General features: G+C 34.1%; 1 protein-coding gene across 1 annotated transcript; it reads right to left on the reverse strand.

Annotated features, from left to right (window-relative positions):
- Positions 1 to 1,304: 1,304 nt before the first annotated feature.
- Positions 1,305 to 2,821, reverse strand: LOC145039372 (uncharacterized). The gene is made up of 2 exons (XM_078987436.1): positions 1,850 to 2,821; positions 1,305 to 1,412 (listed from the first exon to the last, which is right to left on the reverse strand). Exons 1-2 carry the CDS (start codon positions 2,819 to 2,821, stop codon positions 1,305 to 1,307), a joined length of 1,080 nt encoding a protein of 359 aa, XP_078843562.1.
- Positions 2,822 to 16,958: the final 14,137 nt, after the last annotated feature.

The raw sequence follows: 16,958 nt of genomic DNA on the forward strand, positions 1-16,958 counted from the left end.
TGCTTCTAGGGACTCGTAACTAGTTCATAAAATAAGCATCATACCTGTCCCGACTCCAAATTATGTGATACTTGTACCCTTGTTACTGAATAGAGACAAAAACAAACAAATATACCACACAAAAAAATATTTTTTCAGGAGATTGAATATTCTCAGAAAAAAACAATAAAAACAGAAAAATAAAATATTTTTGGATTTTTGAGGTTTTTTGAAAAAGAATAAAAACAGAAAAAGAGAATATTTTTGATTTTTGAGGTTTTCTGAAAAAGAATATAAACAGAAAAAGAAAATATTTTTGGATTTTCGAGATTTTCTGAAAAAGAATAAAAACAGAAAAAGAAAATATTAATAAGCATAAAGTAAATTAAAGACGAGAAGAGAAACGAAAACAGTTTACAACTGAAACCTTATCTCAGTTGAGTTAAGCGAAATAGAGCGAGCGGTCGGTTAATTTTGGTTCCCGAATTTGAAGGAGCCGAGATAGACCCAGCGGTCGATTCATTTCGGTTCCCAAAATTTAAGGAGCCGAAATAGACCCAGCGTTCGCTCCATTTCGCTTGTCTAATTTTTAGAGAGAAGATTGAGGACTCGGTACCGACTCTGCTTCCATCATACCCAAGCCTTGTAAGATTCTACTAAAGAGTGCTTCAGGTAATGCCTTAGTGAATATGTCGGCCAATTGATCACTAGATCGAACAAAATGTACTTCTACGTTCCCATCTTCTACATGATCCTTAATGAAGTGATATCTAAGTGCAATATGTTTAGTCTTTGAGTGTTGCACTGGATTATGACAAATCCTTAATGCACTTTCTGAGTCACAATAGAGTGGTATCTTCTTCATGCTTAGCCTGTAATCTCTCAATTGAATTTGTATCCTGATTACTTGAGAAGAGCAGGAGGTTGCAGTAATATACTCTACTTCGACTGTAGACAATGACACACAAGTTTGCTTCTTGGACTGCCAGCTAACAAGCTTTCCATCAAGGAATTGGCATCCACCTGTAGTGCTCTTTTTGTCCAGTCCACATCCTCCTAGATCAGCATCAGAATAAGATTGAATGAAGAATCCAGTTCTTGTAGGATACTAGAGACCGAGAGATGAGGTTCGCTTTAGGTAACAAAATATGTTCTACACGGAAATCATGTGAGGTTCTCTTGGATTAGCTTGAAACCTAGCATAGTAACACACAGAGAACATAATGTCCGGTCTACTAGATGTTAAATACATAAGTGACCCTATCATTTGACGATATTGTGTTATGTCAATAGCAGGTTTATCCAGAGATGGTGTTAATTTAGTGTCAAACGCCATTGGAACCTTCACTTTTTAGTCGCCTGTCATACCGAACTTCGTCAGTAATGTCTTTGTATAAGCCTCCTGGTTGATGAATATACCTTCTGTTCCCTGTCTAATGTTTAAACCAAGAAAAAAGTTAATTGGACCTATTGCGCTCATTTCAAATTTAGTCACCGTCAACTTTCTGAATTCAGCTGTTAAGCTAGGATTCGTAGAGCCGAAGATGATATCATCAACATAAATTTAAACAATCATTAAATATTCGCCTTCTTTCTTTCGGAAGAAGGTAGGGTCAACCGAACCTTGCTTAAATTTTGACATTTTTAGAAAACGAGTTAAGGTTTCATACCAGGCTCTCGGTGCTTGCTTTAATCCATAGCCTGCTTTATCTAGCACATAGCAATGATCAGGGAATTTCTCGTTCACAAAACCAGGCGGTTGCTCAACATAAACCGTTTCTTCAAATTCTCCATTCAAGAAGGCACATTTGACATCCATTTGGAAGACTTCAAAGTTTTTATGAGCAGCATATGCCAAGAAGATCCTTACTGATTCCAAGCTAGCTACTAGAGTGAAGGTTTCCTCAGAATCTATCCCTTCTTCTTGACAATATCCTTTCACCACCAATCGAGCCTTGTTGCGAACGACATTCCCGTCTTCATCCAACTTATTTCTGAAGATCCACTTCAAGCCAACTACAGATGCATCCTTTGGTGTAGGTATCAACCTCCAAACTCTGTTCCGCTCAAACTTATGGAGCTCATCTTGCATTGCTTGGAACCAATCTGAATGATCAAGTGTAGCATTTATAGTTTTTGGTTCAATCTTGGAAAAAAACGAATTAAACATGCAAAATTTGACTTTAGAGAACAATGCAATTTGTTTCGCTTTTAATTGAGACCAAGTAAGGACTTTTTCGGAAGTTTCACCAATAATTTGTGCTTTGGGATGGTCTTTGGTCCATTTCACCAATGGAAGATAATTTGGGTCATATGCTAGATCCAATTCAGCATTCACTTCGACTTCGACTTCAGATAGATCACCTTCGCCTTTATTAGTTGTACTTTCGGTCTCTTTCTCCTCCTCGATTGATGAAGTATAATGTGTATCTTCACTAATGGTTACATTCTGTGTGGGAGTGGAATTCTCCCCCTCAGTTGTACTACCGATAGGTGGATTTTGAGCAGAACCATCCTCTTTATAAGATGGAGTTGAAATTGGATCCTCCCTCTCGAAAGATGCTTTGTTTGTTTCTGATTCTGTTGAACTTTCCCCTTGACATGGTGGATTGCTCTTAGCAGTTGAAGGTTCATCTTCCACCTCTTTAGCAGCTTCATTGATAATTTTCTTGAGATTTTCAATTTTGTTATCCATGGCTTTCTCTTCTGAGGTTGCTGCTTTCTTTGGTTCATCAAACAGGTGCATGTATTCTTCAAACAGGTTGGCTATTGGATCCAAGACTTGTCCTGATTCTGGAAAAATGTCTCCCAGGTCACTTTCACTTCTTTGAACTTTCTTCATGTAACTATCGTCGAAGGTGACATAATAGGTTTCTTCAATTCATTTTGAGCGTTTATTCAACACTCTGTATGCTTTCGACGTGAGTAAGTAACCCAGAAAAATTCCTTCATCGGCTTTAACGTCGAACTTATTTCGGTTCTCTTGGAGTTGAAAATAAAACACCTTGAACTGAATATGTGGAAAAACTTGACCGTTGGCTTTCGGTCGTTCAAGATCTCATACGAAGTAATTGAGAATCTTTTATTTAGCAAGGACCGATTCTGAGTATAGCATGCAGTTGCAACAACATCAGCCCAGAAGTATAATGGAAGTGAAGCAAAACTGAGCATGGTTCTGGCTGCTTCAGACAAAGACCGGTTTCGTCTTTCAACAATCCCATTCTGTTGTGGTGTATAAGGGGCCGAAAAATTATGAGTTATTCCCTTGTCAGCCAGAAAGCTCTCAAAATCATTATTCTTGAATTCCAAACCATTTTCACTTCTGATATTCCGCACCGTTTTCCTCAGCTACACTTCCACATGCTTGATGAATGTTTTCAGCTTAGGAGTTGCATCTGATTTCTGTTTAAGAAAGAAAACCCAGGTGAAGCGTGAAAATTCATCTATAATTACAAAAATATACGTACTTCCACCAAAGCTTTTAATAGTCGAAGGTCCACATAAGTCGATGTGCAAGAGTTCAAGAGCCTCAATTATCTTTGTGTTGATTCGTGTAGGGTGGCTCTTTCTGCTTTGTTTGCCCATTTCACATGTTGCACACAGATGGTCTTTGTTGAACTTGAGAAGAGGAAGTCCACGAGCATGATCACCAAGCACCAACTTATTAATGTCTTTAAAGTTTAGGAACGGTAGTCGTCTATGCCACAACCAACTATCATCTGTATTTGCCTTTGTCAGCAAACATATTGTTGGTTTTCCTCGTATGGGATTGAGATTTAAAGGATACATCTCTCCCTTACGTTCAGATTTCAACAGAACCTTCTTGGTTTGTTTCTCAATTATCTTAGAGCCCTCATCATCAAACGATATTTTTAGACCTGTGCCCACAACTATTTGTAACACACTAATGAGGTTGTACTACAAACCTTCTACATAATCCACTTTCCGAATCGTGAAGTCACCATTTGTTATCATGTCATATCCCTTGATTGTGCCACATGAGTTATTTCCATATTTCACACATCCACCATCTTTCAGAGATCGAAACTCCCCCAGTTCTTCCTTCCCGCCTGTCATATGACGCGAGCAGCCACTGTCTATATACCATTTTTCGTCGAACTGTTCGTCACTGATTACCTGCAAATTTAAGCAGATTTAGGAACCCAAAGTCGCTTAGGTCCTTGTGAGTTTTTCACAGAAAAAGGAATTGCAGCAGAAATATCAACCAAGTATGTTCTTTTTACTAAGGTGGTTTGATACTTTCTTTTAATTGTATAAACTTTGATTTTGGTTTTATCTTGTTTAAATTTGAATTCGTTGGTTAGTTTGCTTGATGGCATTTGACACCTAGGATCAGCTGATGACTTCTTATTATTGATATTAGAATCAGATGTTAGCTTTCCTTTTCCTTTGATGTCTTCCCTAGAATATGATTTGCTTTGGGACTTGGTGTAACCGAAACTTGACTTAGGGCCGAAGCTGGGTTTATAACTTGTTAGGGAACCGAAACTGGACTTAGGACCGAAACTGGTATGCGGACCGAAAGTGGACTTTCGGTTTTGAGTGATGTTCGGACCAAATCTGGTATGTGGACCGAAAGTGGACTTTTGGTTTTGAGTGACATTCGAACCGAATCTGGTCTGTGGACCGAATGTTCGATTCCTAGACTTGGAGTAGTAAGAACTTGGGCTGAAATTTTCCTTTATCTTTTCCTTTCCTTTGTCCGTTGAGATCTTCTTAGGAGGAACATATTTGGGATTTTGGGAATGCTAGTAACTCTTTCACTCATTCAGATTCTTTGCATATCTTTGATTTCTTAAGCGTTTCAGTTCAGCTAGCTATTTCTGCGATTTGTGGATATTGAAGCTGGCGTTCGATTTTTCTTTTGGAGTTTCGGTTGTTTTGAATTGAACATTCGATTCTTCTTTTGGTTCCACAGGGATTTCTTTGGTTCCACTTATGCTTGGTTTGTCAAAACTTGAGGGTTTGTTTATTGGTTCAGCTACATACCTTCCTTTAACTCTCCAAGAAGTCTGCTAAGATAAGCCTACTATTTCATCTGCATTATCAATAGGAGCAGACCAGAAGAAATCTTTTCATCCTTCTGCCTTGTCCTTTTCCACCAAGACTCTTAGCTCTGTTGTTTGTCTAGAAGTGACTCCTTTTGTCGCATATACTTGGTTCGGCACAGTTTGAACCTTTTGATAAACCATAGCCTTTTCTTTGAGCTTCTTTTACTTATCCTTTGCTAGACGAGCAAATTCCACTGAATTTTCTGAGATTAGTGGTTGCTCATTCTCAGTTTCTCTCTTCATAAACTCAGAGCAATCAACTACATCTTCTACAGATATTTCGCTCATCTCACTTTCTTCATCAAATTCAGACGTATTTTCTAGGTCTATTTTATTTTCAGAAGCTAGTTTGGCATTGGATTGGTTAAATGAGTGAATTGTGTCCAACTTAATTTTTAACCTATAATTTTCATCTAAAATGTCTTTTAACATGCATTTGTGTTCCTTTTAATCAATGAAGGTTTCTATTTTATCCAATCCAATATTGTATAACATGGACGTCTCTTCTAATGAAACTTCTGATTCACATTCTGCTATTACCTCGTTTTCCTTAAATTCAAGGAATGGCAAAATCATCTTATGAATTTTCTTTCCTACCTCACAAGTTAAATGTAATTGAGCTATATTAGTATATCAACACTTAGCAATTAAACAAAAAACATTCCTCTGTTTTAAAAACTTTAAATTGTCTTTTTGCAAATGAAAACTTTCATCCCTAGCTCTAATTAACTCCGCCTCCTTCAGCTTAATCCACATCCTTCTCTCATCACTCTTCGAAGACACTCTGCTGAGTTGGTCAGTTAGGTTAGAATTTGCTAAGCGAGTTTGCATGAGACTACCACTTAAGTTAGTGAATTTAAATTTTATTTCATTTAATTCTTTTTCATAATTGGTTATTGGAACTTTAAGTGATTCAAGGATGGATTGTACCTTTTTGATCAAACGATCATAGTCGTTGATCTGCTCACTAACTGGCTTTGCTGCAAAACATTTGTTTTCAGTCAGGTTCGGTTCCTCATCTGCGCTTTCGGTCGATGAATCAGCGGTGACCATTAAGCACTTCCCATCCGAACCTCCTTCCTTTTCCACATAAGCTTTTCCATGAGATGGCTTTCTCACCTCATCATCTTCAGAGTCGGTTGCCAAACTTCCACGCCACCGAACTCATCATCATCAGCATCTTCATGCACAATCAAAGCATTCATTGTACCTTTTGCACCATTAGTTGTCTTCTTGTTCTTGATTTCTTCCAGCTTGCGCATGTAGTACGCCTCATCATCTTCACCATCTCTTTTCTCAGCCATTTTTCTCAGCATGCAATCCTTGGCAATGTGGTTCTTGCCATGACAGTAATTGTAGTCATATCCAGAGTCTCTTGCAAGTTTGCTCTCCCTCTTGTCTTCATCCTTTTGAGAAGAGATCTTCGCTTCATCCTTTAGCTTTTCAGATCTTTAACTTCCTTGCCAGTTTCGGTTCTTGCTGACCGGAAATTTTCTTCTTGCAAACTTCTTTGGATTGGTGACCATCATAGCATACTCCTCACTTGTAAGGTCACACTCAGACAAATCCGACTCTTCTTCTTCTTCTACAATACCTTTTGCTTTTGAGACAAGAGCCAACGATCCTACACCATAAACCACGTTTGCTTCTTTGGTTACGACACTTTCATGGGACTTAAGTATTCACACCAATTTCTCTAGCGAGTAAGACTTAAATTGTTCATGCGCTTTTACAGTAGAAACCACAGCCATCCATTCTGGTCTGAGTCCGTTCATGAATGTTACTTTATGCTCAATCAACTTCCTCTCTATTCCATGCGTTATCATCTTACTTAAGAGGTGATTGAACTGATCAAAGGTTTGTATTAGCTTCTCTTTAGGTTTCTGTTCTAAAACTCCAAATTCTCACAGCAGCAAGGTTTGAATGGAGTGTTCTAGATCTTCATCGGTCGAATAAAGCTCCTTCAACCTATCCCATATTTCTTTAGCCGTCGTGCATGAACTAACCAATCGAAAAGTGTCAGATTGCAAAGTGAATCTTATCATTCTCATGGCCTTCACATTACACAGTAGCTTGTCTTTTTCATCCTGTGGCATCTTCTGTTCATCAGCAATCAACTTGTTATATTCCTTTTGCGTCTTGATAGTTGTGCTTGTTCCTGAATGAAAAAACAACCTAAGAGTTATAGCTCCCCAGATGAGATAGTCGTTTTCTTCAGATCCAACCACATAGTGTTTGAAGTGATGTCCCCATACTTCGTAGTCTTGAGTGTAGAGAATGGGTATCCTGGTTGTAGATCCAATGTTGTTTGAGATGTTGATGGGATTTGTTTGCGATTCTTCGTGAGACATGGTGAGCTTTTAGAATCAAACCTGTAAACTTGAGATTAGGGTGTTATCTGAAACAAAGTCGCCGTCGAAACAAAGAAGACGACTTGTTATTTATAAGATAAAAGCGGAAACCCTAAGGAATTCTGAATACAGAAGGAATGTGTATTGATCACACAGTCTCCTGCTCTGATACCAATTGTTAGAACGTAGTTCTTTCGGGACCGATTGATTCTAAGCATGCAAACAAATAAGTACGTAAAAGTAAACACGAATATGGCTTGAATACGTTGAATGATTAATGCTTCAACACCTCAGAAGAGCTCGATTAAGAACTTCAACTATAGAGGTGTTTTAGGGTTACAAAACTCAAGCGTAATTAAAAAGACATCTAACAATAATGCATACATGCATGCATATATATAGTCTAACCCTAAGAGATAATCATAGATGGATAGGCCCAATCCGGATATATACAAAAAGCCCTAAGATGCAACACAATAAACCCCAACAATTGAAATGAGCTTGGAGCTTAGAGATTTGCTTGGTCTTTCTTGCCCTATTTTTGTGAAGATCATACACTTGAATCTTCAAATTTGTATTCTCACTCAAAAGATCTTCAACTCAAATGCTGAGCTTGATATTCTTCTGGTCCAACACATTCACTCTCCTCTGAAGCTCATCAATCACATAATCATCTTCTCTTGAATGACCTTCTCTAAAAGCAATTCCTTTGACTTTATAAGAAGGTGCAACAGTTTGTTCCTGAGAAAGATGCAAGGCCAAATGCACAGAGGCCTCATCAATATATGCCCTTGGAAGAGAAAATCCTGGTGGAGCTGAGGAGCCACCGACTTCAAAAATGGTGCTAGGGCCTTCACGTAAAGGTTCTGTAGATATAATAGCAGGAGTAGTCGTTCGTATAATTGGAAAGCTGTGATTCAGGCTAGAATTCAGAGGCCCAAACCTAGGATCACGTCTTCTTCTTTTGGATGGAGGCTGCAAGGTCTGGTCTGTTGAGCGATCACCCTGAAGTGGTTCAAATGTAGGTGAGACACTGTCAAGGGGAGGAATCCCAAACATTGTTACCATAGGAGTTGTAGAACCAACCACTTGCTCTTTAGAAATGGGTGTTGAGTCACAAGAACGTCTTCAGTATCCCTTATCTCCATTGTTGGGAGAGAAACATCACTAATATTATCCAGCAAAGTGTTGAGGTTGACATTTGACAAGAAGTCATCATTGCTTCCAAAATTTTTAGGAATTTCATCTCGATCGAAACCAGTAAGATCAAGGTCTTCATATTGATCAGTCTCAGTCGCATTCATGGAAGACCCTTCATTGCAGTCACTTTCAATTCGCACTGATCTCAGTTCATGCTCCTCAGCTACAACCACATTAGGAGCGGTTGTTTCCTCCCCTTCTTGATCCAATACAGTGTTCACATTTCCTTCTAAGATCACCTTTTTTGATGAAGTGTGTTCTGAAGATATTTTATCAGAGGATCCGTGGGACTCGGACGCCTCATTCGGCTCAGTAAATCGTCCGAATTTGACTAATGGACAAAGTCCTTGAAATGTGGCCTTTCCTTTGTGATTTTGTTTAATTAGCCCAATAGTGTGTGGGCCCAAGGACTTTATTTCAAGCGTATCACCCTCCTTTATCATGTATGGGAATTGTTTGTTTATGAAAAGACAAATGAATCTAGGATACATCAAGAAGGTATCCCGAGTGATGGCATTGATGTTGACCACAAATTCATCCAGAATAAACCTTGAAAAATTGACACCAATTCTCGCAGCGAGAGAAACTATAGCTCCAGTGTTTCTCAGTGATATTTCATCTGCACCAAATCTCCTGCTAGAGATGCAGCTCACGAACACATGTGCTAGAAATCTCCAGTAGGGTGGCAGAAGCTTTTTCATCATAGGTGGAGAATCGCCCTCATACCCCATCTCCCTCAAAATCTTTTGAGCGTCTTCAATACAAATTTCGATAGGAAAGCTTAGATGGTCATTGATCAATAATGTTCCTCTGATGAACTGCTCATTGATCATAATTTTGCACCCTTGAACAATTGCATCTACAATCACAGCTCCATTGTCGTCTCTCGTCATTTTGGCAGTCTGCCAGAACTCTCGTATGATTTTCTGATAGATAAGAGTATTCATGGTGATGGCGGAGGGCAAAAAGCATTCTTGTAGTCCATGAATCATTGATTTGAAATCCACATAAGCCACCAGAGGATCAGCGAGAACCATTGCCATATTGTGCATGTCTGCAAACTTTAATGCTGTGATTTTATCTGCACTAAAACATACCAAGTAAGACAAGAGAGAAATTTGAGCAAGTAATATTTTAAACAATTTAATTTCGAGCCCAAATATGATTTATTAATTTTTTAAAATTAAATTTAAAGTTAAAGGGAAGTTTACAGTCAATGGGGGCTTACGGCCGTAAACCCGTGACCGTAAGCCTATGGCCGCAAATGGAGTTTACGACCATAAACTCTTCACAGCCATAAGCTTAGAGCGTAAACCTCGACAATCCCTTTTTCATCGATTTTAGGCTCAAAACTCGTCGAATCACTGAAATAAACTCTTATCCTTCATTGAAAACATGATACCTTCGAAGTGATCGGAACAATTTCACAAAAAAAGAGAAATTTTTTCGAAGAGAGAGAGAGAGAGAGAGAGAGAGAGAGAATGAGAGTTTGCGGCAGGAAATGAAATAGTGAAACTGATTCCGGCTGTAAACTCCTTTTATACCCTTGATCTTTGTACCTGCTGACTACATAGTGTAAGACACAGTCCAATATTTTCAAAATTTTCAAAAACAAAACTTTTTGAGGATTAAAATTTAAATTTAAATTTAAATTAAAGTTAAAATAAAATTAATTTGCAAAAATTTTAAAAATTAACAATTAAATTTTAACAAATAAATAAATAAAAATAAAAATAAAAATAAAATTCAAATTAAATAAGACAAATAACCTAAAAATTTTAATTACTGAAAAAGATTTGCTGACACTGAGATCAAAGTTGTTAGACAGCCCTATTCCACTTGTCAGTACCCTTATTTTCACGTCTTCGTCTGATCGATCACTAGTATTGTGGTCCACTTAAGCACGAAACATTTGTGACAGAATTTGGACAATTTATAAATGACATGACATTTTTAGCCCTTATTCTTAAATAAATTTCCTTGGGACCATTTAACTGACTACAACCACGGATATTGTTGTCCACCTAAATTGAGCAGCGATATCTACAGACAATCTGTATGTGTTCAATTTTTAATTGTACTAGAACATGTTTCCCACTTCCTAATATGCTCCAACCATCAAGGACTTCCAGAATACTCCTTACATCGGGTGAGCAGACAATTATTAAGAGAGAAAATAGATTTAGAATGCATATGCTATACATCCAGGTCGGATCTCTTCCAATCACGCAAAGGATGAAACATATAAGTAACTGAAGTTTTAAAGGGATTGAGAAGAGAATGTTGCATATACTGTGTACATATTCGGATTATGAGTCACACAGAGGAGACAGTATGTGGATAACAGATAGAAGCAATTGCATAAAGAGAAGATGCTGAGAGATAGAATTGCATATGTTACAGTCCAGGTCGGATCTCTCGATCACGCAGAGGAGGCAACATATGACTAACAGATAGAAAACAAGAAAATAACCTTCTACAAACCTAGTTTATTGGAATTCCCCAGTCACCCCATCAAAACCGGAATTAAGGATAGAATCCGCACATCGAGGAAATGTTAATCCACAGTTCTAGATATGGGTTCTTTTAATGTGACCGGTAGATTCTCATGTCTATTTCCCTGCTCAACCTATCTGAGCGTCGTATTGTCAGGCTAAACGGATCTAACTAGTTCAATGTTGTCAAGTCCTTGAATTCCTTAAGTTCAACTCTTCCTAGTCAAATCTATTTAAAATCTTTCCTGCCTACCAGCGCATCGAGTACAGAGCGTAGATAATTCAATTTTGGAACGTTACGCAGATTCAAATTGCCCGTTATCACTTGATAATATCATTTCTAATCACAACACCTACAGACAAGACTGTGAGCAACATTTTTAATTTTCTGAATTTTTATTGTTTTTGGATTTTTGATTATTTCTCCCCCTAAATTTGTGCATGGGTGAGAAAAAATAAAAAGGAAATAAGATGCGCAAATTGAAACTAACCTACGTACAAAAACAGAAAATAAATTAAAAGATTTCGAAAAATAAAGAAAAACTTAAAAAAATAAATATAAGATAGAAAAACCTAATCCTCAAAAAGAATCATTTTTAAAAATCTCACAAGCACATCGAATCGAGCTTTGTTAAAAGGCTTAGTGAATAGATCTGCCACATTATTAGCAGTGGGAACCTGTTCCAGCCGGATGAGTGAACGTTCATAACAATCTTTGATGAAATGAATTTTAATATCGATGTGCTTGGTTTTAGAATGTTGGACAAGATTTTTGGCAATTTGAATTGCAGCCTCAATATCACAGTAATGATGACTCTTTTATACAAAGCCATGGTGGCATATTGTATGTGGTGAGTATGATCGGCCATGTGCTATGTTGATTACACATGTTTCCAAATGGATTAAAACCGTCAGTTGAAAGACCTAGGTGTGCGTTATGGGGTTCACTCAAGAAGTCGGGGTATTTTTTTTATAAAAATCTTGCCAATATTCCCCATCAACAGGATGGCGCATCACACCATTTTCTGAATGTCCAATACTATGCAAAATAATATTTTTAGCAGTGTGTCTCGTACAATATAAACATCGTAGTCTAGGGGTCACAGGAAAGTATCGTAACACCTTATGAGCTACTTTCTTACCCTTGGTGTTTTTATCGATCCATCGGCTCTCTTTACAAATGGGACAAACTTGCAATGAATCGTGTTTTTTCCAAAAGAGAAAACAATGGTTTCTGCATACATGTATCGACTCGTACCCTATACCAATAGACTTCAATTTCTTTTTGGCTAGATAATGTGAAAGGGGAACCCTGTTGTCTTTGGTAAATGCTAATTGAAACAACTCAAGGAGTTGATCAAATTAACTATCAGTCCATTTGTTGTTCACCTTGATATGCTTTAACTTTGCTAGAAACTCAATGGAAGAAAAGGTGCAACCAGGATACAATTTAGTTTCCACTTCTTCTAACAATTGTGAAAAATCATCATCCACACCGCTACCCCTTGTATTTGAGGTTCCTTCATCGAGGTTGGTATAATTTTCTCTCGACTCCTACATCACATCGTTGATTAAATCGGCCATTTTGTTACTTGGAAAAACGACTAGAGGAATAAAAGATTCACCGTGATAGGTCCAAGTTTTGTACGACTTACTGAAACCATTTATAAATATATAGCATTCCACTACAGTCGGATACTTGAAGTAACAATTATCACATTTTTGACACACACATCTGATTTTACCATTACTATCAATGTGTGACTTGGATTTCTCGATAAAAGCTTTGAGTCCTGCTTGGAACTTGGGATAGTTTCATAGTGGATTAGTAGTCCAGCTTTTATCAATAGACATGATATTGCTGAATCATAATTTCGGGTTTAGAGTTTACTATACATAATTAACATTATTTTTTTACAATCCACATTGTTTTTTTTTTTTTTTTTAAATTATAGCATTATATTTTAAAAAATTATATGTGACTCACAAAACTAGATATTGCAATTTAAAAAAATAAAAAATAAAAAAATAAAATTAAAGTTATTTATTTATGTGTTTTTTAATTAATTTTAATTACAATTACGTGTAATTTGTATAGGTAAAAAATTGTGTTATTTATGATAGATGTACAAACATACACATGATTATTGAAAAAAAAAATTCTTTTAATATGTTTAGTGAATAGAATTTAATGAATAAAAAATTAAATAAAGCAAAATTACTAATTTGGTATATCCATAAAAACACATTTATTACTATTGTACCTTTATATATATATATATATATATATATATATATATATATATATATATATATATATATATATATATATATATATATATATATATATTGTTTTTTTTTCAATTATAGAATTGTATTTTAAACAATTATATTATGTTGTGGTGTTATTCATTTTACCGGTAAACTTCATTTTTTTTTTTTATTTATAGCGTTGTATAAATATGTTGAAAATAAAACATACGAAAGTATAACAATATCTAACTTTTGTTTTAAAAATACACATGTTGACTAAAAAAAAGTATATAATAAAAATTAAAATTAAATTTTTTTATTTATGTGCTTTTTTAATTAATTTTAATTATAATTACTTGTAATTTATATAAGCAAAAGTTGTAAGTATTAAATAAAATGGTCAAAGATCCAACACAATTTTCCACAAGTTTATAAAAAATATATATATTAAATAAATTAAAATTAGTAATTTGGTATATGTTTAGCATTAGCTAGCTTTTTTCCATGGTATATATTGATATATTTTTCCAATTATAACATTGTATTTTAAACAATTTGTAACATTTTATTTATTTATTTATTTTTTTGAATTATAACATCCTACTTATACCAAAACCACATATTTTCACATAATACATAAGATCATCAAATACACATACTTTTACATACATATACAACATATATACCAAATACACATACATTCACATGCATACATAATAACATCCTACTTATACCAAATACACATATACTTTCACATATGCAGATAATAACATCATATTTATACCAAATACATAAATTCCACATTCATATATCACGTATACACCAAACACACATAATTCACATACATACATAGTAACATCTTATTTATACTAAATACATATATAGTTTCACATATACAGATAATAACAACTTATTTATACCAAATATACATATTTCACAATCATATTCCACATATACACCAAACACATATACCAAATTTACATTGATTCAAATACATATATTAAATATATGCCAATTTTCACATAACTTATACAACTACACATAGATTGCGATAAAACTCAAATTTCACATTAAATAGAAGTAAATAGAACCTGTAGAGGCGGAAATTACTCAATGTCGCTAGAAAAATTGGTACTCACCGAAAAATACTCTCACCCGCCCCTCACAGTAAACTCAAATACACAAACGACCAAAAACACTGAAATTGAAAATTAATTTGCAATTAATCATCAAATGGAGCTAGAAATCGATGTTAAAAAAAGAAATACAAAAAGATATAAGAACTTGAAGTTACCTTTGTACTTGAGATGGAGCTAGTAATTTGTTGTTTTCGTGATTTAAACTCGTTTAATTGAAACCATAAATACCTTTGACCACTAATCTCACAATGTTGGGAGATTTCTTGTTAGAATCGACGGTAAGTCGCAACAAATGGGGCAAGAACAAACCAGAGATTGGGTTTTGATCGAACACAGGAAGCAAAAATATGAAATGCTTCATTTTTTTCTTTTTAACTACACATGCTTTTAGCTGCGACAACAGAGGCTTTACCGGTGACAAATGTTAACAGCGGCGCCTATCTGGAGGGAAGGGTACCGCATATTTTTTTATATCACTATTAACGACGACTTTTTCAGCCTTTAGCGACGACAAAATGTTGCCGGTATTGGTTTTATGCGGATAAGAGGGCCCAACTGTTGGATTAGATATTTGATCAAACGGCTGAGGACTATCAGAAGAGGATAACACATATTCGGGTGAAAAACCTTTAACGGCGATACAAACTTTTTTGCAGCGACTCAACCATTTGTCGCCGCTAAAGTCGTGGTTTCTTGTATATATATATATATATATATATATATATATATATATATATATATATATATATATTAAAGCTAATATCTTTTAGTGTATCATAGTATCTCAAGTATAGCAACGAATATGTTAGGTGCTCTTTCGTATAATTTCTATATATCCATTGAAAAAATTGTTTATACAAGGTTAATTATTATTGAAACTTTCTAAGGAAAAAGGGAAAACACATGGCAAATATAAATGTTTATGAGGTTATAGTACGTGAAAATGAAAAAAAAAATTGTTTACAAAAAATGTATGCTTTTTTATAACACACAAATATATGTTTAGTTTAGAACTACAATAATAAATAAAAATCAATTTTGTGGTATATCATTTTTTGCTTGTAATTTTTTAATTATTTAATATTTATTTGTAATTTTTGTGTTTTTTATTCAAATTCCATCTACTAAATATCATCTCATATTAATTATTTTTTGTTTATATATATATATATATTTTTTGAAACGACAAATCTAACCTACTCCTAAACTATACCTTAAATCCACCTATGTCCACGACGGGACTTGAACTCTCAACCTCAAGGAGGGAGGGCAACACCGGATACCGCTGGGCTACAAGCCCTTTGGTTTTTGTTTATATATTAAGTAAGATATATTAATATAGATAGTAGCTTTCCCTTTACGAATCGACCACATATCAAATAATTTTATTGATATATTATTTAATATATATATATATATATATATATATATATATATATATATATATATATATATATATATATATATATATTCAGGTTCATTTGAAACCATTCTAATTTTGTGAGACCGTGAGAACAAATCTAAAAATAATTTTAAAATGCAAAATAAATGGAAAATATCCAAAAATTCTTTTTTTAAATATTATTTTCGGAATTTGAATTAACTAAAATAAATAAAAATAAAAATAAATAAATAAAAAAAAATCCCGTTTTTTTTGAAAAATATGTGAAATATTGTAAATATAATATTACACTGATATATTCTAAAAAATAATTTTAAAATGCAAAGTAAATGGAAAAATCTAAAAATTCTTTTTTTAAATATTATTTTCAGAACTTGAATTAACTAAAAAAAATAAAAAAAATCTTTTTTTTTTGAAAAATACGTGAAATATTCTAAATAGAATATTATATTGTACATATTCTAAAAATAATTTTAAAATGCAAAATAAATGGAAAAATAAAAAAATTCTTTTTTTAAATATTATTTTCGGAACTTGAATTAACTAAAAAAAAAATTTTAAAAATGAAAAAAAATAAAAAAATACGTCTTACGGTCTCACAAAATTAGGCCGTCTCAAATGAATCTAATCCTATATATATATATATATATATATATATATATATATATATATATATATATATATATATATATATATATATATATATATATATATTAACATTATTTTTATATATCTACCGATATTGAATTGATTAACATTTATATTTTACTTGTTGACTTGCTAAAAGATTTAGCACGTTGTTTACTATAGTTTTATTACAAGAATTATGATTGTTTTAACGATTTAAACACCAAATAGATTCTACCAACCCTAAAGGCAATTACCTATGGATAAAGAATTCATTGTTATTTCTCATGTCAATTGATAATTACTTATATAAAATTCAATTTAATTTGATCGTCATTGATTTTTTATTTAATATATTTTACACAAATATTGTTTTATGTCTTTTATTTTTGTATGTCACGTAACCAACACATTTTATGATTAATCATTGCTAGTATTGT

This window comes from Lactuca saligna, chromosome 4, assembly GCF_052625555.1.
Source record: "Lactuca saligna cultivar CGN05327 chromosome 4, ASM5262555v1, whole genome shotgun sequence".
NCBI lineage: Eukaryota > Viridiplantae > Streptophyta > Magnoliopsida > Asterales > Asteraceae > Lactuca > Lactuca saligna.

What these genes read in the sequence shown, in the direction of transcription:
- LOC145039372 (XM_078987436.1), bottom strand. Translation starts at nt 2,821, where the DNA reads ATGAAGAAAGTTCAAAGAAGTGAAAGTGACCTGGGAGACATTTTTCCA. An exon ending in TAGTAGCTAGCTTGGAATCA is followed by an intron (nt 1,413 to 1,849) that starts GTAAGGATCTTC and finishes TTTAAACATTAG; the next exon opens with ACAGGGAACAGAAGGTATAT.